Source organism: Rhinatrema bivittatum, chromosome 19, assembly GCF_901001135.1.
Source record: "Rhinatrema bivittatum chromosome 19, aRhiBiv1.1, whole genome shotgun sequence".
NCBI classification, from domain to species: Eukaryota; Metazoa; Chordata; class Amphibia; order Gymnophiona; family Rhinatrematidae; genus Rhinatrema; species Rhinatrema bivittatum.
The window spans coordinates 18,807,743-18,833,515 of record NC_042633.1 but is presented as its reverse complement, the minus strand read 5'-3'; the positions used below and the strand labels follow the sequence as shown (position 1 = coordinate 18,833,515).

The 25,773-nt window shown below is 49.9% G+C and overlaps 1 protein-coding gene across 2 annotated transcripts; it reads left to right on the top strand.

Annotated features, from left to right (window-relative positions):
* The first annotated feature begins 5,892 nt into the window (after positions 1–5,892).
* On the top strand, positions 5,893–24,892 carry LOC115080840 (uncharacterized protein ZSWIM9-like). Of its 2 annotated transcripts, XM_029585281.1 has the most exons (8): positions 5,893–5,995; positions 12,435–12,639; positions 19,058–19,116; positions 19,290–19,407; positions 19,530–19,649; positions 19,931–20,057; positions 20,184–20,434; positions 21,129–24,892. In XM_029585281.1, exons 2-8 carry the CDS (start codon positions 12,437–12,439, stop codon positions 22,501–22,503), a joined length of 2,253 nt encoding a protein of 750 aa, XP_029441141.1. In that variant the 5' UTR covers positions 5,893–5,995; positions 12,435–12,436; the 3' UTR covers positions 22,504–24,892. The 2 variants fall into 2 exon arrangements, with proteins under 2 accessions (XP_029441141.1, XP_029441142.1); XM_029585282.1 differs by lacking the exon at positions 5,893–5,995 and having other exon boundaries at positions 12,454–12,574.
* Positions 24,893–25,773: the final 881 nt, after the last annotated feature.

Here is a 25,773-nt window from a genome sequence, read left to right as displayed (position 1 = left end):
TAGAGTGTGAGCCCTGTGGGAATAGGTAAATAGCTATAGTACCTGAATGTAATCTGCTTTGAAGTGCCAAAAAGTGAAATATAAAAACCAGAGGAAAAAATTGTTCCCTAAAGAAAATCAAAACTACAACTCCCTGCATGCACCTGGGGGCAAAATCAGAAATTGGATTCGCCTCACCAGTGGCCTCCCTAGTATACTTGGAGCTTTTCTAGAGGGTTCTCAGCTCTGGTCTTTGGGCTGGTTTTCATGAATAGTCATCAGGTACATTTGCATATGTAGGGTCCATGAACTGGTTGCTTTGCATATTTTGGGCACTGTTTTGAGTAATTTCTAGGTGATTCGGGGAGGTGATCTATAAATAAATGCATGCTTTGGCCACCTTGAAAACTTGACCTGCTTACAATACTGGAGATGACAACCCCTTAAATATACTCAAGGGGTTCTCAGGAGGGGGGTCTTATGCTTATAACAGGCTTTTGGGCAGAAATATTCTTGTAACAGGCTTTTTGGAAGGGGAGAATGTTCTTGTATAATGGGCTTGTGAAAGGGGGAAATGTCCTTATAATAAGGTACTTGGGGAATTGCCCTTATAACAGGTTCTCAGAGGAAAATGTCATCATAACAGGAGAGAAAATGTTCTTATTTATTTATTTGTTTTTATATACTGACATTCAAACATGGGTATCACATCGGTTTACATGATAACTTGTGTGATAGTGTGACAACAGGTCATATTATCTTTACATTGTAACATTATAAAACTGCAGCTATGTATTGCTTTAACAATTATAACATTTTAACATTGTATAACAAACGTGACTTATTTTCTTAACATTATAACAGCTAATGTTATTGAGGCATTATGGAAATTTGGTTGTAGATATTATGAGTTTTGTGTATAGTTGGTTATGTGTAGGGTTAGCGATCTGGTTGTTTGGGGTTGGTTCACAGTGGGGTGGGTTAATTGTTGTCAGGATAGGCTTTTCGGAAAAGCCAGGTTTATAGGGTTTTCTTGAAATTTTGTGATGAGGGTTCCGTTCGGAGTTCTGTTGGTAGTTTGTTCCACAGTGTGGGGCCTGCTATTGAAATTGCGCATTCTCGCGTTGAGGTGTGCCTGTTTGATGGAGGGGACGGTAAGTAGTCCAGTGTTTTTAGAATGCAGGTTTCTTTGAGAGGTGTAAGGATGGAGGGTGTCCTTTAGCCAGTCTGTCTTTTCGTTGTTGATGGATTTGTGCATGAGGGTGAGGGCTTTGTATTGAATTCTGTGGATTATGGGGAGCAAGTGGAGGTCTTTTAGTATTAGGGTGATGTGTGTGGAGCTCTTGCTGTTTGTGAGGGATCTGGCTGCCGCATTTTGCAATAGTTGGAGGGGCTTGAGGGTGGAGGTTGGGAGTCCGAGGAGAATGGAGTTACAATAGTCTAGTTTCGATAGGATGAGGGCCTGAAGTATAGACCGGTAGTCTTGAATGAGTAGTAGGGGTTTGATTTTTTTGAGGACTTGTAGTTTGAAGTAGTCCTCTTTTATTATTGTATTGATGTAGGTTTTCAGATTGAGCACGGAGTCTAAGGTGATGCCAAGGTCTCTTACAGTTGCAACGAGTTGGCTTTTGCTTTGTGTGGAAGAGTGGTCTTGGATATTCCATGCAGGGGGTTTGTTAGAGATGTATAAGATTTCTGTTTTTGTGTGGTTAAGTGTGAGTGATATTTGTGATAGGAGTTTTTGTATTTGAGCTAGGGTGGAGTTCCATTGTAGTAGGGTGTTCTGTAGGTCTTCTTTGGTGGGGAGGAGGATCTGGGCGTCATCGGCGTATACAAAGTATTGTAGACCCAGGTCGGTGAGGAGTTTGCATAGTGGGAGCATGTAAAGGTTGAACAGGGTGGAGGAAAGTGATGATCCTTGAGGGACATCGTGTGAAAGGGGAACTGTTTTGATTCCTTGTTGTTGAGGGTTACTTTGTATGTTCTGTTTGTTAAGTAGGAGCTAAACCATTTGATTGTGGTGCCGTCTAGTCCAATCTCGCTTAGTCTGGTAAGAAGGGTGTTGTGGTTGATGGTGTCGAATGCGGCGGATATGTCTAGTAGTATAAGAAGGTAGCATTGGCTGGCGTCTAGACCTCTGATTGCTGAGTCGGCAAGGGTAAGTAGGAGGGTCTCTGTGCTGAGTGTTTTTCTGAATCCATGTTGCGATGGGTATAGTATTTTTTTGGGATTCCAGGTGTTCGGAGAGTTGATGGTTTACAGTTTTTTCAAGTATTTTTGCAATGAAAGAGAGGTTCGATTATGGGTCTGAAGTTAGTAGGGTCAGCGGTATGAAGGTGTGGTTTTTTGAGTATAGGTTTGATGATGGCGCATTTCAGGGCCTCAGGGAAGTTTCCTTGCTCTAGGGATACGTTGATGATTTCTGCTATAGGTTTGGCTATGATGTCTGGGATTAGTTTCAAGGTTTTGATTGTATGGGGTCGAGGGGGTGTGTGGCTGGGTTTATTTTTTGTATGATGGTTTTTATCTCGGTGGAGGCTATGGGTTCGAAGGTGGTCCAGGTGGGGACAGTTGTGAGCTGGGAGGTCAGTATTTCCTTGGTAGCTTGAGTGGTGGGCGTTATTAGTTTGGAGATTTTGTCCAGGAAGAACTGTGCTAGTTTGTCACATGTTACAGAGGCATTTTCATTGGAGGGTGGGGTTTGAATGGGTTGGGTAAGCTTGGTGACAAGGTACTTGGGGAAATGCCCTTATAACAGGGTTCTCAGAGGGGAATGTCATTATAATGGACTCAGGAGAGGAAATGTCCTTATAACAAGGTACTTGGAGAAACACCCTTATAACAGGAGTTCTTGGAAGGAGAAAGGTTCTTATAACAGATGAGATGAAGAATATCCTTATAGCAAGGGAAAATGTCCTTATAGTAGGGGTTGCAGTTTTTGGCTAGTATAGAATTTTTATTTCAATGTACAATTCCTTAGGTTCAGTCTAGAACCTTCCAACTTTAAGGCAGCGTGACATCCCCTGGGCTTGATTCAACAAGACTTGTACCATGCCATCTGAGCATCACATCCGTGGCTTCAACGGGGCGGCGGGTGCCTTCTCACCTTATGCAGTATCCCATGGGTGATTCAGACCATAGCGAAAACCACCTGAAAATTGATGTGGAAGCAGGAGATCGAGACTAACTGTTACGCATGCCGTCCACGGCAGACCCACGGCATGGCCCTCTCACCTTTTCTTAAGGACTCCAGCCTCTGGTTCCTCCTCACTGGCGATGGTGGGCCGCCAGCTCCATCCTCGGGCCTCCCCTGGTGCCTCCGGCCCCACTGCAGCTTCCAGCGTTCCCAGTCCTAATGCCACTACTCGTTGGACCTCTCCTCGTGGCCCGCGGAGAGACGCCTCCACTTGTGCCACGCCCCTCCCTAGCCGTGCGCGCATCACCGATCCTTATGAAGGGACCATGGCGGGAACCTGGCTGCAACCCCGGATGATGACATTAACCTCTGCATAGTATTTAAGCTCAGGCCCCGCTCCATAGCGTTGCCTTTGCAACAGGTCTCGTTGCTGCTAAGAGATTCATCTCTATTCCTCATTCCTGATCCTCATCATTCCTGGTTCCTGTTCTCCTTGTTCCTGCCCTGCTTATGCTTCAGATTGATTACACGGACTTTGACCTCGCTTTGCCTGACTACGCTACAGTCTTTCCCCAGACCTTTGCTTTGCCTGACCACGTGTTGCCTATCTCCAGACCCAGTCCACCGCTTCGTCCGACTACGCTATTGACTATCTCCGTGATCAGACCTCAGCTTCCTTGCCACAACTCCTGGATTGCCACCGGCCCTGACTCAAGCCTACCATTGGACGCCTCTTCTGCCTACTCCCTGGACGTGGACTTACTAGGCTTCGGCCTATCTTTGCTCGAGCGCCCTCAGTCTGCCTTTGTCTCATTGGCGCCAGAGTTTCCAGAACCTTACTCAGTCCAGGGTAGGACTATTTCATCCCTCGCCTGCCGTCTCTGGGCTGAACCAGCTTCTCTTACTATCCTATCTCGAGGCCCACCTAAGTCCTGCTGGCCCCGCCACCCAAAGGCTCAACCCGCGGGGAACGAGGGCTGGTATAGGTGAAGCTCCAGCGGCTTCTGCCTATCAGCCCACTCCACCTGCCGACGGTGGGGACCCGTAGGTCTTTACCTACGGGTTGCGTCAACCCCACCTCGGCCCAAGGGTCCACCTCCAACGCAACACTAACCTGTAAGCGTATAAACCTTGTACTTCTTATGTTCCATGTTTCTCCTTTGATTTGTGTGGGCGAGTATGTTGTATTTTTGTGCAATGCAGTGGATGCATTCTGCACTCATCCCCGAGGGGGACATGAGCTAGTGTGGGTCAGAGGTTGGGTGGTAGCAGGTTTTGTAGCATGGATAGGTGGGGGATGGGACTTTGCTGCAGCCCACATGCCTGTGTTCTGGCGTCCTGTGTTTGCATGTGATGAGCGCTATTAGTTATGGGGGGTGGGGTGGGGGAATTGGATGCACGTTTTTGTTGCGCTAAACCCCTTACAGTATAAGGGGTAGTGGATGTGTGTCGAAAATGCGCGTCCAACCGCGTGTTAAACAGTGCGCTTGCCTGAGCACACTTTATAGTAGCGGCCTGTGAGACGGCAGGATGGATGTTTTTTTTTACTTGGTTTGATTTCTATTTTGCCTTTCAGCCACTTCAAAGCAGATTACATTCAGGTTCTGTAGGTTCTTTTGTGTGTGGCTATAGAGCACATATAGATAATGTATGTGTGTGGCTATAGAGTGAGGTCTGTGTACTTCTCACATGCCCTTCCAGAAATGATGGAGGTGAGAAAGCAAGCTGTGCAAGAGGGTGGGGGTATCCCTTAAGAGAGCATCCAGAATGAGGAGTGCTCTATGAAAGCTCCAAGATTGCCTGAGTGCTTGGCAGTTAAAATGCAATACAAAAAAAAAAAAAGGTGCACAATGATGTATTTGGGGAGCAGAAATCCAAGGGTACCGGTGTACGATGTGACAAACTGCTATGCACCAACCAGGAGAGAAACCTCGGGATGATTGTCTGATGATCTCAATGTAGCCAGAGGGATGCAAGGGCGCATAGGGAGAGGGGATAATGCATCTGAACAGGTCAGGGATGAGGCTTCAGGGGGGCCTTCTTCTGACGAAGCCTTTCGGAGGTCCCCGCAGTCAGTCTGGATACTTCGAGAAGGGCACTATAGTAGGAGCCCCATGTCCACCCCATAGAGAGGACGGGGCTGCATCGGGATCTCCCTGATGCCCAGGTGAAGACCCAGCGAATGAGGAGTTAAGAAGGAAAAGTAGGCGCTGGTAAGGAGAAGCCAGGACCCTCCCTGCCACAGAAGGCTATTAACCCAACATAGGCTGAGCCTGGCTGCCTCTCTCCATTCCCTCCAACGGACTCTTCTCTGATTGCCCCGCATGATCACGGTTAGGGAGTACCAAAGGGTGCAGGCTTAGTGTCGGGGTATTAACCCGGGAGGGGGCGCCCAGTGTCAGCCGCAGAGCAGTACTAAGCAGCGAGGGGGTTAACCCAGGGTGCAGGCTCTGCATCAGCACCGTTTTGAAGGTTTATTTCCCCATCCCATACCGGGTAGTACTTTAGCAACACATGTAAAATTGTCACACCAATAAAGTTATCTGAATCCACTGGGGGAGCAGGGAAGTAGGTTACCCGGGGCGCATGCTCACTGTGAGGCAGCCGTGAAAGGGGGGGGGGTTACATTCGGGGTGCATGCTCGCTGGCGGAGGGGGGCGGGTTACTTGGGGCGCATGCTCAGTATGAAGAGACAGTTGCCGGGGATTAAACCGGAGCGCATGCTCAGTGTGAGCCAGCCGGGTTGTAGGGGGGCGGGGTTTACTGGGGCGCATGTGCAGTGAGGAAGCTGGGGGGCAGAGTTTCCATGCAGTAGCTGACCCCGCAGTGGCCGCTGCGCTGGGACGGGTCCGGAAGTTTCCCTGGCCGGAATTGTAGGGGGTCAGTGCAGCTCTCTTTCTCTTCATCCCCCATTCCCATCAGGCATGGGCTGCGCCCGAAGCGGGGAGGATTTCTTAGCGTCTGCCCAGGCCTTCGTGGGGTGGCGGCTCGGGCTGAGCCTGTCTTCTGATGGGCATGGGGCGTGGGTCCGTTACTCTGTGCCCTCCTTTCCGCAGCCTCGCCGGAGAGCACCGAGTGACTCCACATCCGGAGTGCGACAGCTGTAGACGTTTTGGGCAGGGTTGGGGGAGGGATCGCAGGAGTGGGGAGCTGTAAGAATCGGATCTGATGATTGGGACGGGGGAGAGAAATGTATATGTGGGGTGGGGTGGGATGCAGGACTTCCTGGACCGGAGGACCGCCACTCACGCATATCTACATCCTTTAGCCTCCTATCCCCAGTACACCTCTTGGGGTAAAGACCAGGACCGGCTTTGGCCTGTGCACTTGGAGCTAGTTGAAACCTGCCCCTTGGGGAATTCGGTAGTCCTCGATTTTACAGGATCAGTAATACTTAAGATTAAAAGGGACATAATAGGCTCCTTTACATACGTAGTCCATGCTGGCATGACACTAGATGATGGCTCCCTGAGGAGAGCAGGATGGAAAGGAGTAAGAAGAGGGGCTGTGTGTGATTTACAGCCCTGAAAAGAAAGTGAGGGGGTGGTCTGCACAGAGCAGCAGTTGCAACCCTAAAAACTGTGGGGCTGATGCAATATAATGCGTGAAAAAAGTGCATCCAAACTGGGCACCCATGTTTTTTTTTCAACGTGTGCACATCCATCCTCTCCTGGGCACCCGATGCAATACTCAAATGAGCTGCCACACTAAAAAGGACGTGTTAGGTAAAAATTGTGCGTGCCCAGGACACGGGTGCTATGTTAAGGTTATGAAAATGGACACGCAATACGAGTGTCCATTTTATCCCACGGCTTCTAGTTTACTGGCACAATACACATGCACAATATACATGGCCTGGAATGTGTAAATTATGTGCCCCGAAATATTTTTTCCATCGAGTCTTTATTTTTTCATCATGCTGCTTTATGTGGTTCCTCCTACGTCATATCACAATGATATGAAGTAGGAAAAACTACAGAACAGCAATATTTTTGTTTTCTTTAGTTGAGCCCTTGTCCTTTGGCAAGACTTTATGCCAGTTCTGGGGCAGGTGTTAAATTTGACAGGTTAAAAAGTGAGTGTTGGGCACGCAGCGACTTTTTAAAATTTTTTTTGCATTGGAGAAATAATAGCTTCCGCCACATGATATTTACATGTGATGAGTGCTATTTGCTATGCCTTTGGACGCACGTTTTGCACACGTTGATCCCCTTATTGCTTCAGGGGTTAGTCTAGTATGTCCAAAACATGCATCCAATTCTCGTTAACCTGGGCATACTTTTATTACATCGTCCCCTGTGTTAAGTGGACTGGCCAGGCCATTTTGGCATTTATTTACTGTCATTTACTATGATGGCTCCCTGAGGAGGGTGGGGTGTTAAGGAGAGAAGGTTCAATTGGCTCTTACCTGCTAATTGTCCTTCCTTGAGCCCTGCCAGACCGGTCATAACAAGTGGAATGTACCGAAGCAGTACCTATCCTAGATCTGCTTCTAAGCCCCCTGTGGTGAAGGTTGCGTCCCCTCGCTCTAGAAGATTCAGCCTGTAGTGTTTTGAGAATGAATGGAGTAATGACCACGTAGCTTCCCTACAAAGCTCTACAGGGTCTGTCCGTCTATGTTCTGCCCAAGAGGCTGCTTTAGCCCCTCTGGCACTTGCTTTCCTTTCATTATGGATGATGATGCAATTGCTTCTTTAATCCATCTTGCAGTTGCTGCCTTCAAGGCCACCTCTCCGCTGTGCGCTTCTGCACATAAAACAAAGACTCTGTCCAACTTTCTAAAACTTGTTTGTACCTTCCAGCTATCTCAACAAGTATCTCTTTCCATCTAAAAATCTAAGCTGCTGCTTTTGACCCTGACATTGTTCCCTTCTGAACCCGGGCAGAGTAACCGTTTGGTTTTGGTGAAATTCTGACACCACTTTTGTTAAGAAGGATGGGACTGTCCTGATCATGAGAAGATGTAAGGGTCTCTGTAGGACACAGCCTGTAACTCAGATATCCTCCTTGGCTGCACATAGTCCTATTGCTAGCAATACCTTTAACATTAAGTCCTTTAGGGTAATTTCCTAGATAGGCATTTACAAAAGCCCCAATTCAACCGATGACGGCACTACTGCTCTTACAGGGGGCCTGCTGCAGCCCGTCCCTTTCCAAAAGTGCACTACATCTGGGTGATATATTAGAGGGGCTTCCTGAAGCATCGTGCGGTGGTTAATTGTACCCTTGGTGAAGTGACTGCTAGACCTCTGACCAAGCAATCCTGGAGAAAAATCCAAGACCAAGCCTAATTGTGCCTTTCTCAGTTTCACAGCCCTTTTCCTGCACCATATCTTGATTTTCCAAACTCTCTCCCAAGCTGAGATAGACTTCTTTCCTGGTCTAAGCAACGTTGCTATTACTTGCCTTGAGCACCCTCTTCTGCCGAGGTTCCTCCTTTCAAGAGCTTTGCTGTAAGACGAAATTGTGCCGGATCCTCCATGGTCACTGGTCCCCGGTGTAGAAGATTTTCAATCAGCACAAGGCCTAGTGATTCCTTGCTTTTGAGGCTTACCAGATCTACATACCAGGGGTGCTTCGGCCAACATGGGGCCACTAGTATGAGCAGTCCTGGGTGATTAGTGATCCCCTTTATGATCTTTCCTACCACCGGTCAAGGAGGAAAACTGTACAATAGCAGTTTCTGGGCCAGATCTGCGTTAGGACGTGGGTCCCCGATCTCTTCTTCGGCTGAAGAAGTATTCCACTTTTGTCTTCTCGTGAGTCGCCATTAGATCCCAGTGGGTTGTCCCCATTGGACACTACTTTGGTTGAAGGCCTCTTCTGCCTGTTCCCACTTCCCTGGGTCCAGTCTCTGGCAGCTTAAGACGTTTGCCTTTGTGTTGAGCCTGTCTGCTATGGATGCGGCTGATATATCCAGCAGATATTGTTCTGCCCATCTTATGAGGCGTTCTTGCAGGCTCCCTGCACTCTTCCCCCCTTGCCTGTTATAAGCGACAGGATCGTTGCAGCTTTTCCTTCGACCTTTGGCAGGAAGCTCCTTAGAGCTAGCCTGATTGCTCTTGCACCTCAATGGTGGCTGTCCTTGAGCCTAAAAAGCTGGAGATGATACGCTACAGAGCAACCTTGGTCTGTAAGTTGATAATGCCCTTGTCTGGTAAGAACACCTTTCCCGTCCTTGGGTTGACCTGAACTCTGAGATGGATCGGCTGCTGCCCTTGTTCACCACCTCTCGAAATCTCTCCAATGTCTGTAGCACTCTGGCCATTACCCGGTGCCCCTCCTGCACCAAGTTGGCCCTTATTAACCAGTCGGCCAGATGTGGGTGAGTCCTCCTTCCCTCCCTGCACAGGGAGGCTGGGACTACGATCATTGCTTTGGTAAACGTCCTGGGTGCTATTGCTAGGCGAATGGTAAGGGCTTGTTTGCCGTCATAGCGGTTTACATCTTATTTAAAAGATTACAAAGTACAAACAAAGATAGCCTAACTTAAAACAAAATACAGCAGCCTACATCAATAGAGGATGCTCTTTCCTTATCAATATGAGACGGCAGGCCTCGCGAGCCATTCATGATAGAAATTCTCCTTTTCCCCATGTCTTACTGCCAAAATTACTGTTGTCAAACTTTCCATAAGAAATGGGGTACCAGAAGCAACTGGTTAGGTCTACACCTGGTCGCAAAGTAAACGGAGTACCTGCCTTCCTCTCCTTCCTGTAGTGCCTGTAAGTACTGCAGCCTGGTTGTTGGGGCCTGTACTGCTAACTTTTTGTGTCCTTTGCATGGGGACTGAACAAATGTTTCAGGGCTTTTAATTCCAGTATATAACCCCACTGGATCACTTCGAGGACCCATTGATCCCCCCCTGTAACTTGGGCCCAACTCCTCGTAATATTGTTGCAGATCTCCTCCTCCTGCTGGGCACCTCTGCTGCTTGTGAGTCCCTTGCCATCCTTGTCTGTGTCCCCTCTCCTGTAGGGGGTGTCTAGGCTTCTCTTGGGCTAGCAGCCTACCTGGCCTATACTACCTTTACCTATTTGGCTTAGTCCTAAGGGAGGTTCCATTAAAACTAATCCTGCCCCTCTCCTCTACCTTTGATTCTTCCCAAAAAAAAGGAGTGGACCCAGTTAGGCCTTGGAGTCCGAGTCTGCTGCCCAATTCTTCAAGCACAGCTGTGGTTGCCACCTGTTTGGCCGATGACCGTACTAAAGTATACCAGGGTGTCCACTCTAAAAGGCTGCTGCTGAGTCTAGCTGTGCTGTGTGCATGCTCTCTGGGTCCTCACTCCATGGAGGAGGCTGTTGCATCCATCTGAGCAATGCCCTTCCTACAATTCCCCCACACGTGGCTGGCTGAAGAGAGAGGTTAGCTACTTCAGATGACCTTCTCAAAGTGGACTCTTATCTTTTCTAGCCTGAGGATCCTTAAGCGCTGCTCAGCCTTGGACCAGGATTGTGGTTCTCTTGGTCACTGCCCCTACCCCAGCACCCAAGTGTGTGGGATGCAGTTGTTTTCCATGACCCTTCTGGATTTAAATGTTCCCATTATCACTGAGTGTACTGGGCATGCCTTAGAGGGCTTCAGTATTGGGTTCCCCGCTGCCCTTCCTCCAGCTGTAACGAATGGGATACCTTTGGTGCCCAGTTGTGTTGGTGCCTTCCTTCTAAACGATCTAAATTGCTGCATCTGCTGACTGTGCTTCCATTCCTTCTTGCAGTGCTGGCTGGGAATCGACCAGGGATTCTGCTTTCTCTTCCAGGGGTCGATGCTGCTCTAAGCTGACGGTTTGGGCCGTCTGCTTCCCTAGAGACCTTGCCAACTTTTGCTTGCTGCTTTCTCTTGGTTTGAATGTTCTAAAAGGGCTTTATTGCATAACCATAACAAGTTCAGAGGTGAAGGCTTGCTCTGAACCCAACGTTTCTTCTCCCTGCTGCGCGTCCGCCAGCAACAAGGCTGATGCAACTGAGGAGTATCCGGAGCCGTTTCCCAGAACGAGTGATGCCAGGACTGCCTGAGAGGGGCCCTGGAGCTTGGCGGTAGCTGCCTTAACCCCCCCCCCCCCCTCGCACCCGTGGCACATTTGACTCCATGGCATCATAGCTCCTGCAAAGCCAGGGGGAGTGCTGCTCCTTTAGGTCCAGTGGCCTCGGCCTCTCTCTCTCGTCCTCTCAGCTTTCACCATCTTTTTCGAGAATTCCTTAAGAGGAGCAGTCTCTCAGCTTTACGGTGTTAAGGAAATGTAAGCGATCTTAAGCCCTGATGGCCCTGGGGCTGGGATTCTAAGCAGCCACCGTACTGACCGTCATCCCACAAATTCAGTTCCCTGCTCAGCCAAGGCCTCCCTGGGGAAAGCAGCCTGTCTAAGACACCTGTACCCCAGCAGCCTGCTCCTACCATCTGCTGGGAGGCAGAGACTTGCTGCACCAGGCTCTATGGAGAAGGGATGTCAGGATAAAACAGTTTGCACTCTGCCTCCCTCTGCTGGTGGGGGGGGGAAATGAATCCCATTGGTCTGGCAGGAAGATGAGGAAGCTGTGCTTGATGGCTCCCTGACACGTGGCCATTAAGGAGTGAGTCCATGCGTGATGGCTTCCCCATGAGAGCAGGCTAATGTAGAAAGAGAAGATTAGGGCAGATAAGGATCCGGAGGGCCATTTAGTCTCCGTTCAGTTTTCTCCCTGCTGCAGTGGGTGGCGAGCCCAGTTGCTCTCTGGCTTTCCTTCACCACCAAGGATCCTCTGTGCCCCTCCCAGGCTTTTACCCCTCGCTTGCCCCGCCTTTTCTTGAATTCTGTTGTTGCCTCCTTCACCCTTTTTGTGAAAAAAAATATGGATCTAATGTTGCTCCTCAGTCGCCCCATGTATGTCTCTCCCATCTCTTCCCTGCTTCTCCTCTCCTTTAGGATCGGAGGAAGGGTAAGAAACCCTCTGCATGTAAGTGATAGAGCAAGGGCTTGGGCACGGCTGTCTCCCTGGTTCATAGGCACTGGACCTGGCAGCAGCCGGGGGGACCCGCTCTTTCCCTCCTATGATTCTGTTGTGTGTTTATTTCATTCTTTTTTTTTTTTTTTGCATCGCATCCTAGCTTAGCTGCCAACGGCCCGACCACTCCACGTTCAGGAGGGGCTGTGTGCGATGGCTTCCCTGATTCAGAGCCAAACACGGGGTTGGAAACGGATCCTCTGACGATGGCCGAAACACGGGGGGAGGGGGGGGGGTTGGATGGGAAGGGGGTAGAGAGAGGCGACATCCCGCTGAGAGGGAGGGCAGGGCGGCAGCAGCGGTCCTCTGACACAGCCCATCTGCTTTCCGCCTTCCAGCCATGACGGGGGAACTCAGCAAGAAGGGGCGCCCCCCGCTGTACACCCCGGAAGAGGCCAAGCAGCGGCGGCAGCAGAAGGACCGGCTGCGGCGCCGGCGCTTTGTGAACGTCGGAGCGGCGCTGGAGCAGTGGAACCAGGTGAAGGCTGAGAAGGGCTTTGGCAGAGACCAGGATGTGGCTTTCTTCCTCCTCAACATTTACCGGTGAGACCCCCCCCTCCCCCAGCATAGATGCCGGGGCCGTAGCGTGAGCAGCAAGTGTGGTGACTCTGGCCTGGGCTTTTGTTTTTAACCTCCAATCCATGTCCCACCTTATCTACAGCTGGCGGCACCTGTCCCCTTTCCAGCCCTTAGCTAGATCCCATCTGGCGAAGGGACGACCCCTCCCCCCCCTTGCATCCGTGCGCGAGAAGAGGTACCCGCAAAATCTCATAGCAAGTAAAACAAACTAATAGTGATAATAGCTCCTGTGCATGCCTAGATCACTCCAGACCAGTGGGTTTTGCCTCCCCACCAGCAGACGGAGGCAGAGAACAAAACTCTGAGGCGCTGCTGCATAACCGAGAGCGCCCCCTGCAGTCCCTCAGGATTTCTCTGACTCCAGGAGATGGTAGAGGTGCAAACCTGCAGTCTGACCAAAAAAGAAAACAAAGAGATAAGGGAAGACAGACGTTGGACTGGGGCTCTCCGAGGTGTTAGGTACCTCCTCAGGAGGGGGGGTTGGTAATCCCTGTCTGGCTGCAGCCCACTGCTTGCGGAGGTCCTGATAGCCCTCGTTGCGTCTGAGGTCTCCTTTATGCCCTGGTCCTCCTTCAGGGGAGCACTCCTGTTTGTATTAAGTTTTTGAAAACAATTTTTTTTTTGAAGGTATATTTAAAACCTTCAGGAGCTTCAGTCTGGGCGGCACGGCACTTATTTTCAGCAGGAGCTGCAAGCACGGAGAGGAGGGAGAGAAAAAGGAGCCTTTTTCCAACCGCCGGGTGTGAGGAAAAGGTTTGCCGTGCGCCGGACGGGCCTAGGTGGCTGCGTGGCTCGGGCAGCCTGGTTTTCTGCACGTTCAGGCAGGCTCTCTTATTGAAGTGCGGTTGCATTTTGCCTCTTGGGCAATGGCGCCGAAATAGCGTGCAAGAAGGCTTGCGGTCTTTGGTCCGGGAGGCTGAATGCGTGTTCCCTATGTACCGGCTGTGCATCAGGGTACGAGGGAACCTTTTTGGGAGTGGCTGACGAGAACAGGGCCTCCAGGTCTTTGGGGGTCCGCGGCAGCGGTCCTGGGTAGTGTGACCATGTCTTCGGAGGATCGCAGTCAAAGGCCTTCGGCCTCCAGAGAGCCAAGGGATTCTCCTCCCACCCCCTCTTCTCTGCTGTGGAACAGGGCGCAGCGGAGGACCATGGCAGGGGAGGAGAATCAGATGGGAGTGTGCACCATCAGGGTTCTGACTATCCGGAGGAGTTCTTTCCTGAATTAGGCCTTATACAGGAGAAGGACATTCACGTGAGAAAGGGAGCGGTGGGGGGGGGGAAGTGACCTAGAGAGCGGCAGCCACGTCACCCTTCCAAGAGGCCAAGGGTGGCCTCTCTAGGAGGGTCTGGGGATCTACTCAGGCGTCTGAGCCTTGGCCTTGCTGCGGGAGCTGGGAGTGAGGCAAGGGATTTGGATGACTGATGATCTGCCAAATCCTCATGGAGCAGACCCCGATGTGGATGTGGATCTGAATGCTGATCCTAATGCGAATAAGGGTGACTCTGGTCCGGTTGAGATGCCGGTGGCTGAGGGAGATAACCCGAGGGTGGTCCGCTTGTTTAAGAAGGAAGAGCTGAGGCCCCTTAGGGGCTAAGGTCTCTCAGGAAGAGTCAGATAATGAAGGGGGTGAATCCGGTCCTGGATGGGCTGAGAGGTGGTGATACAAAAATTGGTAGACCGGGGACTGGGATTTCCTGAAGGCGGGCTTGAAGGTCGGTAGGGCAGTGGCGAAGCTTTACCTGTTGATGGAGGAGACCCTGGATCTGCTGAGGCTTCTGAAAGTGGATGTGGCAGTTTCCGCCGTGACCTAGAAGACAACTATTCCAGTGGCAGGGGCTGCCGCCCTGGAGGATGTGCAGAATCGTAAATTGGAGATACAGTTGAAGCAGATGTTTGAGGTTTCTGCCTTGAGCCTCCATGCGGCGATCTGATGCAGAGGGCCTGTTTATGCTGGGTTCAGAAAGCGCAGGAGCAGGCTTCTGCCAGTGCGATCAGCCCCATGCAGTCAGTGGGATTGTAAGCGGGAGTGCCTTACGTGGCGGATGCGCGGTATGATTTAGTGTGTGTCTTGGCGGCGGTGGCTCGCAGACGTTTGTGGTAACGTAACTGGGTGGGTGACATGTGGTCCAAGTTCCAGCTGTGTAATCTCCCCTTGAATGGGAAGCTCCTATTTGGGGAGGATTTGGATCAGCTAATGAAGACCTTGGAGTCAAAAGGGAAGAGACTGCCTGAAGATAAAAAAGAGTGGCAAGAAGAGTTTCCCTTCCTGGTTTCGGGATAAGCGCCAGTTCCATTCAGACGAGTTCCTCCTGTTCGGGACGGCAGCAGTCCTTTCAGGGTGCCTGCAGATCTTCCAGGGATCCCTCCGGTCAGGGGACCGGAGGAGGAAAGTCAGCAAAATGAAGGCGGGGGGTGCAGTCCTCCGTGGAAGCAGTAGGGGGAAAGATTAACCTGCTTTTATGAGTAATTGACCAAGGTCACCTTGGACCAGTGAGTTTTGGAGGTGGTAAGAGACGGCTACGCATTAGAACTTTCGCGCCTGTTAGGGAGGCCTTTCTAGAGTCCCACTGCTCATCTCAAAGCAATTAGGAAGCGGTGAGGGATACGCTGCAGAGGTTACTAAGCTTAGACGCAATTGTTCTAGTCCTGCTGTCTGACCAGGGCAGGGGAGCTACTCGATTTATTTTGTGGTCCCTCAAAAGGAGGGCATCTTCCGTCCCATTCTAGATCTGCAAAACGTGAACTTGGCCTTGCAGGTTCTGCGTTTTTGCTTGGAAACGTTGTGCATAGTGATAGCAGCAGTCCGCAGAGGGCAGTTCGTAGCATTGTTAGATTTGACAGAGGCCTACTTCCATATTTCCTTTCGGGTGGACCATCAGAGGTTTCTACAGTTCATGGTGCTGGGGCAGTGTTTTCAGTTACGGGCTCTCCTCTTCGGTTTAGCCACGGTGCCTCGAACCTTCACGAAGGTGGCAGCAGCCTTAAGAGGGCATGGAATTTTGGTCCAGCCATCTCTGGATGACTGGCTCATCCGGGCAAAGATGGAGGAGTAGTGTGGTCGATCCATCCAGCGGGTTATGGACAGTTTGAGATTGCTGGGTTGGATGTTAAATTTGACAAAGAGTCATCTGGTTCCGACTCAGTCATTAAGTTTTCTGGGAGCGCAATTAGATACTCAGAGGCAGGGTGTTTCTGACCACAGACAAAGTAATGAAGTTGCAGGCACAAATGATGCAGCTATAACATCTATCAGTACCCAAAGTCTGGGATTATTTGCAGGTTTTGGGCTCCATGTCTTCCCAGTTGGACTTGGTACTGTGGGCCTTTGCTCACATGCATCCTTTGCAAAAGGCATTGTTGTCCAAGTGGACTCAGTTATTGGAAGAGTATCACCTGCCTTTACCACTTCAGGGAGAATCCAGGTCCAGTCTCTTTAGGTGGCTCTTTTGCCACGACTTGGAAAAGGGAGTGGATTTGGAGGCCCTGGACTAGTGGTGGTGACCACAGAAGCCAGCCGCGATGGTGGGGGGCAGTCTGCCCAAGGTCTTTGGTCAACAGCACAGATGTCCTGGTCTATCAATCACCTGGAGGCATTTCTGCCTTGCATCAAGGGTCAGATGGTGAGAAATTTCTCAGACAATGTGACGACGGTGGCATATATCGATGATGAAGGACGAAGAGTCACTCTGTGGCTCTGGAAGCTCAGCAGTTGGGCGGAGCGTAACCTTGAGGGAATAATGGCATCTCATATTGCAGGAGTGGACAACTTGCAAGTGGATTTCCTCAGCAGGCAGCAGCTAGATCCGGGGCAATTGCCCCCAGAAGCCTGGGATCACATTTGTGCCAGGTGGGGATGTTCCCCATTTAGATCTCATGGCAACACGTTCCAGTGCCAAGACGGCAAGATTTTTCAGTTGCAGACGGGACGTTGGGTCGGAGGGGCTAGATGCACTGGTATGCCTGTAGCTGATGGGATTCTTGCTATATGTGTTTCCTCCATGGCCACTTGTCGGCAAAGTCTTGCGATGCATAGAGACACATCCAGGGAAGGTGATGCTAGTGGCGCTGGAGTGGCCGCGGTTTGTGGATTTAGTGTATCTTGTGATAGACAGGCCTCTCAGGTTGGCTCATCTGCCAGGGGTTCTTTGACAAGGACCCATATTTTCGGATCAGGAGGATTGCTTTTGTCTCGCGGCCTGGCTTTTGAGAGACGGTGGTTGCGCCTGAAAGGATATTCTGAGCCAGTTATTTCCACATTGCTCCAGGCTAGGAGGCCTTCTACTTCTCTGATATACATCAGGGTGTACAAGGTGTTTGAGTCTTGGTGTTTGCAGTAGCGGCTGGATTCCCTAACTCTAGACATTCCTCACATCCTGGCCTTATTACAGCAGGGGTTGTCAAAGGGGCTGGCTTATAGCTCGTTCCGCATACAGATTTCAGCCTTGGGTTGCCTCAGGGACAAGTTGTGGGAGAGTTCTTTGTCCTCTCATCCTGATGTCATTCAATTTCTGAAGGGAGTCAAGCATTTGCGTCCTCCGATACAGAAGTTATGTCCAGATTGGAATCTCAACTTGGTGCTATGAGTGCTCTACGGGCCTCTGAGTCCTTACGAGGAGCGTTGCTGAAGGATCTGACTTGGAAGGCAGTGTTTCCGATAGCCATGTATTCAGCCAGATGGATTTCGGAGCTTCAAGCTCTGTCCTGCCGAGACCCCTTTTTGCGTATTTCGAACGACAGGGTAACAATGCGAATGGTCCCTCCTTTTTACCAAAGGTGGTTTCCTCTTTTTCGTGTGAATCAGATGGTGGAACTTCTGGCCTTTCCGGAGTGGTCTAGGGAGTCACTGCAGGCAAAGGAGCTTTATCTTTTGGATGTGCATCAGACTCTCATGGTATCTTAAAATCACTAACAGTTTTCGGCGGTTGGATCATCTCTTTATGGTGTTCGGTAGAGCAAAGAAAGGAGATAAAGCTTCTAAAGCCATGATTTCTCATTGGCTGAAGGAAACCATTCGCTCCGCTTATATTCGTAGGGATTGAGAAATTCCGGTAGGTCTGCGCGTGCATTCTACTAGGACACAGGCAGCCTCCGGCAGAGTGTCAGTTGGTGTCACCCCAGGAGATATGCAGAGCTGCGATGTGGTCTTCGCTTCAGACGTTCACCAAGCATTACCGATTGGATGTTCAGGCACAGGAAGATGTGACCTTTGGTGAGAGTGTATTGCGTGCAGGTCTTTCGGGTTCCCACTCAGTCTAGGGGTGATTGGGTACATCCCACTTGTCTAGAATGATTTGGGTATGAACAGGAAAGGAAAATTGCTTCTTACCTGCTAATTTTCATTCCTGTAATACCTCAGATCAGTCCAGAGACCTGTTTCTTTGCTGCTGAAAGACTGAATTTCCTGATTTTGGAAGTTATATCAAAAATTTGCAGACTGTAAATAAGTTGACGTTGAAGTCACGCAGTTGTCAGTGTTTTTCTTGGAAGTAGGGGAGGCTCTAGTTCAGGGAGCTCCATCCCTGAGTTACCTGTTCACTCTGGAAGGGGGGGGGGGAAGATGTCTGTACCTTGGCTTGGGTACAGGTCAATACTGAGGGACTGCAGGTGGCACATTCTCTTATGTAGCAGTGCCTCAAAGTTTTGTACTCTGTCTCCATCTGCTGGTAGGGAGCAGAACCCACTTGTCTGGACTGATCTGTGGTATTACAGGAACGAAAATTAGCAGGTAAGAAGCAATTTTCCTTTCTATTTAAAAAAAAAAAAAAAAAAAGCATAATAGTGAGAGTTAAAATAAAAAAACCCCTCAAATAATTGGAACTAGAGCGCTGTTCCATAATATAATCCAAAGTCGGTGTACAGCCACATCTCAGGTCCAAGGATCTGCATGCCCCTCGGAGCCCAGGGATCTTTGTGGGCACTGGGAGTGGGTGGGCAGGACTCGCAGAGGATTGCCGCGCTAATGTTGCCGGCGTGGTGCAGGTGCCTTGATGGGGGGAGGGGTGTCGGTAAAGAAATCGATGTCTTGGACCCAGGGAAGAGGTTTGGAAACGGCAGATGGTGACCAGGGGACTGCGGGTCATGGGGGGGTGGAGGAGGATAAGCCGAGCCATTCCCATCTTTATGCCCCATTCTGATGCATCTGTTAGGCTTCTGGTTTCCGGTTTCTTTAAGGAACCAAGGTATCTGGGGACAAAATGGGGACTTGTTCCACTCTCCCCCCCCCCCCCCGAGGATCTGGAGCCTCCTGTTACCCCGCCTGGCTTGGGGCTTGTGTGGGAAAGTGTGAGTGATTTATTTTACCGTGTAACTGGGTGCTGCTCTGCTTGTACCTATTAACTCTCTCCCCTGCCCTGTTATGTCTTTCTTGGTGGGGCGGCACAGGATGATCAGAAGCAGCAGTGCCATGGATGCCAGGAGTATGGCGTTTATCACTCAGCAAGGTGAGCGGTGTTGGAAAGGGGGCGGGGCTTAGCACACGCCTGGCCGGAAGCGCGGATCCGGCGCCACCGCTTCTCTGTGCTAGCTCGGAGTAAGCCGGCCCGAGAAAAGGAGTAAAATGCCGACGAGACCCTGACGCCTATTTTATTTTGGTTTTTTTTTTTTTTTTTTACAGAGATGTCCTTACCCCGCTGCAGCAGTGGCTCCAGCAGTCCTCAGTCTCCCTGCTCTCCCAGCCCTGCCTCGTCCTCGCTGGTGGGAACTGCCGCCGCCTCCTCGCCAGAGATTCTCGTGTAACCCACCAACCTTTTTGCTGTGCCTTGTCCCGTACAAACGTTTCTCCCTCGGTGCAGCGTGGCAGGAGGGATTCACGGTCTCTCTCTCTCTCTCTCCCCCCCCCCCTCCCCCTTTACAGCTGCAAGGTGGAGCCTGAGGAGGAGGAGGAGGGAGTTCCTGAGGCCGAAGAAGCCACTTTCAGCCCTAGAGATCATACGTACACCACCAAGGACATCACCCAAACCCCCAGCCAAGAAAGGTATTTTCAGCAAATAGTAACAGAAGCCCCCATTGGTTATGGCTTAAATATAGCACACAGCACCCCTCCCCCTCAGCTACTGCTTCAATACCAGACCAGGCCTCCAGCTCGATGAGGAGTACCACACTTTGCCTCCCATGGGTGCTTACTTAAATACTGTATATAGCCTTCCCGGGTTATTGCTGGCTTGAGAAAAATAGGTCATCCATACAGCAACCACTTTATTTATCACCCCTGGACTGGTAGCTGGCAAGAAGCTAACGCTGCTCTTTCCTACCCAGTGTTGGGAAGAGTGAGGAGTCGGACTGCAGCACAGAGGAGGAGGAGGAAGATGACGAGGAAGAGTTTGGTGCTGCCGCCAGGGATCGGCTGGTGAAACTAAGCCGGGGCAGTGCAGTTTCCAGGCAGGTCAGTGTCCTGGGGAAACGGCGTGTCTTCCACGAGTAAGCCTCTCCAGAAGTGGTGGCGTCGACGGTATTACAGGCCACGGTTAATGAGTTTCCTTCATTTTTCTCCCATTCCCCCCCCCGGCAGAGCTCCGCACCCAGCAAAAGCGTGCTGTTGAAAGGGCAGCCATTCGCTTCCTGGGAAGAGTTCAGCACCTTCTTTGACGGCTGGTGCGAGCAGCGGAAGGCGCTCTTCTTTATCCAGGACTCCTTGCCCCTGGATAAGTGCAAGTGGAAGATGGCTCCACCGAGCCCCGAGATGGTGGAGGCGCTGAAGTACAGCTCCGTCCGACTCGTCTGCAAGGAAACGAAGGGAGGGGCCAGGGCAGTGAGCCAAGGGTAAGGGGGAATTATTTACATTTATCTGCTAGTTGGCGTGGCGAATGGCGAACACTGGCCGATGGCGGAGTACGAAGAGAAGCTCTCGTGCAAGACCTGGGTGAAGCAGTTGGAGGTTCAGGAAGCAAAGGATGCAGCAACAGATAGTAAGAGGAGGCTGGGGGGAAACACTGTGATTGCCCCATTCACTCACCTCAAAAGGTAGAAATAATGCACAAAAGGCCTTTTCAAGGGGAAAAGTTGGGGTAGACTCAGGAATAATGCAAGAAAGTATTTAATTGGCCCAACAGGCTCCTCCCACACATTTGTGCTTAAAAACGTAAGTTGTGCCTTACTGAGTGATCACTGGTCAATTGAGTCCAGTGTCCAATCTCCGATTGTGGCCAATCTGGGTCATTAGGGAGGTACTAACACCCCCCCGCACTGTGCTGCCATTAGGCTGGCCCACAGGAGGGAGTCTATCTGCCCTGAAAATGTGGTGGGTGCATGGAATAGCCTCCAAACGGAGAAGGGAAGGCTATGGCCAAAAAAAAACAAACCAACCCCCAACAGACTCCAAGAAAGCCTGGCATGGGCACAGAGAGGATCCTTAGTGTAAGGGGAGCACGAGGATAAAACCTGGGTACAGGAGATGAACAGCCTTGGATGTCAAAGGTGCTAGTTAAGTCATGCGTTCTCTCTCTCCTTTCTCAAGGGCACAGAAGCAGTCTAAGGCATGGAAGAAACACACGAGCTGCAGAGCCAGCCTCACCCTGAAGATGAACCCAGAGAAGAACCGCCTTGTGGTCACAGAGTGCCAACTGACCCACAACCATCCGCTGAGCCACGCCAAGTTTGACTTCTTCAAGAACAGCTTCCTTCTGTCCAACCCCAGCCTACCTGTCCGCATCACCAATACCGTGTCCAGACAGTTCCTGGAGCTGCCCGACGTCAAGCGCTTGATCGCATCCTGTAAAACGTGGGATCACCGTATTCTGGATGTGCTGAAAGCACTGAGAATTCTCCTCATGAAGGATCCCGAAGCAAAGGTCAAATTGATGTTTGTGGAAGGCAAGGCCATTATCAACTATGTCTTCCTCCAGACCTCTCTGATGAGATCCCTCTGCCAGCGGTTTCCTGCCATCCTGTTCTTTGACCGGATGCTGTGTTGCAGTGAGTTTGACCTGTACACCCTTCTGTGCGTAGATGCCAACAACAGGGCACGAGAATGCGCCTACTGCCTTGCCCAGAAGGGGATGCCCAAGCTTATGAGGTTCACCATGGCATCGCTGTTGCAGTGTGTGCCCGAGTTGAACTTTACAGCCCAGTGCTTGACACTGGGTGCGGAAATAATGGAGCTTGATGCAGTGAGGCAGATGTTTCCCCGTACCCGAATTCAGATCTGTCGCTCTCAGGTCCTGGAGATCCTGTTCAGTAAAGCTCAGGAACTGGGGGCACCAGAAGATAAGAAAGTCTGGCCTTTCCTCTGTGAGCTGGCTGAGTCTAAGACCTTGAAAGCTTACAATGAAATGGTGAAGAAGATGAAAGAGGTCTTCTCCGATGTGTTTATGATGTACTTTCGGGAGTACTGGGATCCTCGCTCTGCCATGTGGGTGGAATACTTTGCTTTTAAAAGCCCACCCACCATCAGGGTCTCTAACTTTATCAAGGACCACCAGGAGAGACTGAATTGGGGCCTCACACCTTCCTCCACGTTGGCTCAGTGCATCCTGGACCTGGTGGCCATGCAGGCCCTGAAGGGAGAGCTTGGAGGCCTCAAGGAGGAGATGGTGGTGGCTGCTCGTTATCATTCAATCTGTAGGCCTGAGCATGCCTGCCTTATTGAAGAAGAACTAGGTTTTGCCCAGCATGGCACGTATGACATTAAGGAGACCACAGACGGGTTTTCCCTGAGCGACGGTGTATCCAACTTCTATATGGACCGGAAACTGACCTCCTGCAGTTGCTCTATCTTTAACGTCAACCTCTTACCCTGCCGCCACTTGTTTGCTACCCGCCTTTGGACGGGGGAGGCCCTGTTTGATATGAACCTTCTAATCGAGAGAAAGGCCGTAGTTGACTTTGTGTAACAGTAGACTAAACCGAAAGGCAGCAGCTGGGCCTGTTTTTAACCTCGAGGTGGACTTACTGTGTAAGTCACAAGCTGCTTGTTCAGGATCCTGCGTGAGATGGATGACCAGCGTAACAGATGCCCGGGCCGAGCCCTGTAAAAGCTCGGTGGATGGAAATACTCCTTCGTTTTGGTAAGCGAGGGTTGCAGCATCCCAAGCCTGATTAGGCTGTGACCCAATTTGCTAATGACTAAATTAAAAGCTGTGCAGTTCGTTGCAGTAGGGGAGGCTGTATGAGCTCTGTGACTTATGGCAATTTCACTTTGGAAAAAATATAAGGAATTCAAAAGGTCTGAACAGGCACCGGGGAGCCTTCTAAATGGTTTCAAAACAGCTGCAGTAGCTCTATGGAAAGACAAGTCAAATGATTAGGATTTGCAATGCACGGGTCATCTTTTCTCAGTGCTATTATGTTAAGGTCTGAGGTACCGGAAGGAGTCAGGGGGACAGCCATCCGTGCCCTCTTTTGTTTGAGGCATGGAGTGGTACGCACCTCGTTCGGAATAAAGCAGAAGTAGCATTTTATAGGTTCCTCCGTTAGGCTGAGGCCTGGGTGATGGTGATCTTCTCTGCTCAGTTAAAGACACAATGCACCTCATCCATCGCCTGGCCCCCCCTTCATGGTGTCGTTTTAAACAGGGAAGCCGTTTGCACAGGTGCGAGTGAAACACGAACTAAAGAACTAAAATCCATTAGTGGTGAAGGCTGTGCCTCTTTCCCTCACTCGTAGCTCCAGCTTTAGTTTCCTATAATGTACCATGGACTTTATTTTTATTTGTGCTTTGAACTGCCCATGTGTAGAGAGTTGTTTGCCAGTAGAGGGGGTACTGAGGAAGATTAAAAACCATCAGCAGTCTGTTAAATGCATTTCTACCCCTGCAAAAGTGATTGAGCCTGGACTTGGCCTGGCATTTTTACAAACTTTAATACACAGGTGCTGGCTGTTGCCTCTTTCTGTTCTCCAAGAGTTGAAGAGATGGAGACACCATACGTGGCCTAGGCCAGCAGTTCAAACGGGACCCTGTTGGGCGGAAGGTCTCACAACTGTTGGACATGGATAAATATCTAGAAATGTGTATATGTTCTCTTACCCTTAATTTCTTTGTTCAGTTCCTTCCTTTGCCAGTCAGGGAGGGAGCTGTCACTATTTGTTCAAAAGTCAACCAGAAATGAAGTCTGTGGCAGTAATAGCTCTGTGAGCTATGAAAAAGGATCACGTAGACAACCCCATTTCTGATCCAAAATATTTTTTCATGCATCTGTACTGAAGTAGGATCAGCCGTGGCCTCTTCCTTTGTCAGATTTAAGGAAAAGGTATGTTTGCTTTTGGTTTCAGTCTGAGGATCAGTACTAGAACAGAGATGTTCTGCTCTGCATATGTTTGCAACCGATTAGAGGGCGGGAGTAGGAGATGTTTGTCTTGAAGAGGGGACATCCCTAAGGATGAAGAGTCAAAAAAACGCAAGGTGTGATTGAAGGTGGGGCACAGATTCAGTGCAAACAAAGCCAGTTCATGCAGCTGGGCTGGTGACTGCAGCTGCTTGTGCCTGAGGCTGTTAAGATAGTGGAGCCAACGTACGAGGACAGTAACCAGACCTAGAGGGATGCAGAGAGAAGGATGGCCAGAAGAAAAAAAAAAGGTGGGAATGCCTCTACAGGTCATGGTAGGACCTCACTCAAAATAGTCTAATCCTGGAGGCAGGCCAGAGCCAGGCTATCACTATAATGTAGGGTTTATACCAACTCCCTATGAGAAAAGACTAAAGGATCTACATATGTATATCCTAGAGGAGAGACATTCCTAGACCTCAAAGGTATAAATCCAATAGACAAGTGCTTTCACGTGAAAGGATGCTGCCTCCAACGAGACGTCATGGTGGCAGGGGTAGACTCACCTCTAACGACAGGGAATATTTTTTCGTAGAAAGCAGGGGGGAGGCATAGCATATACTCGTGGAGGGGGTGGAAATAATGGAATTTTAAAAAGCATGGGCTCAGCACCAAAGCCACACAGTAACGTGATAACAGAGAGGGAGAAAGCATAGTAAAAATTCAAAGGTTGCTGAACAGGGGAAGGCAGCATATTGTTTTGGACTACAGCCTTATGAATTTGGGTGATGGCATTATTAAAAACACAACAAAAGAAAACATGGTTGTACATATTTAACAGCTTTTCTATACCGATATTAGCATACACATCATATAGGTTTTCATCAACAAAAGCAATGGAAAATACATATAACAGGGGCGGGACAAGGTAGGGACCTGTGTTCAGTTTTTTGGGGGTTTTTTTCCACTGGGAATTTTGTGTTTTGTTACAAGAAACAATAGAAAAAAATGACTCCTTTTTCCCATGGACTTTGTCCTGTTTTTGGTGTAAAAGACTGATAAATTCTCAGGAAAAATAAAAATGGAACATAAGAAATTGCTATGGTGGGTCAGACCAAGGATCCATCAAGCCCAGCATCCTGTTTCCAACAGTGGCCAATCCAGGCCATAAGAACCTGGCAAGTACCCAAAAACTAAGTCTATTCCATGTTACCGTTGCTAATGGCAGTGGCTATTCTCTAAGTGAACTTCATAGCAGGTAATGGACTTCTCCTCCAAGAACTTATCCAATCCTTTTTTAAACACAGCTATACTAACTGCACTAACCACATCCCCTGGCAACAAATTCCAGAGTTTAATTGTGCATTGAGTGAAGAACTTTCTCCGATTAGTTTTAAATGTGCCACATGCTAACTTCATGGAGTGCCCCCTAGTCTTTCTGTTATCTGAAAGACTAAATAACCGATTCACATCTACCCGTTCTAGACCTCTCATGATTTTAAACACCTCTATCATATCCCCCCCTCAGCCGTCTCTTCTCCAAGAGACGGCTTTACCGTCTTACCTCTTTAGTGTTTCCTCATAGGGGAGCTGTTCCATTCCCCTTATCATTTCCAACTGGAAGATATCTGGAAGACAGCATTCAACACTAGGGATGGCCACTACGAGTACATCATGATGCCCTTCGGCCTTTGTAACGCCCCCCGCTGTCTTTCAACGTCTCATGAACGAAATCTTCCGAGATCTCCTATATTCCTTTGTAGTCGTATACCTGGACGACATCCTGATCTTATCGATAGATCTAGAATCACATCGTGATCATGTCAAGACAGTAGTCCAACACCTAAGAGAGAACCAACTCTATGCCAAGCTGGAAAAATGCATTTTCGAGCAAAACCG

Bases quoted from the DNA above. Each gene is read 5' to 3' on its own strand.
- LOC115080840 (XM_029585281.1), top strand. From the start codon at position 12,437: ATGACGGGGGAACTCAGCAAGAAGGGGCGCCCCCCGCTGTACACCCCG. The intron at 19,408-19,529 runs GTAACCCACCAA...CCCCCTTTACAG, and splicing joins TCCTCGCCAGAGATTCTCGT to CTGCAAGGTGGAGCCTGAGG. The intron at 20,058-20,183 runs GTCAGTGTCCTG...CCCCCCCGGCAG, and splicing joins GCAGTGCAGTTTCCAGGCAG to AGCTCCGCACCCAGCAAAAG.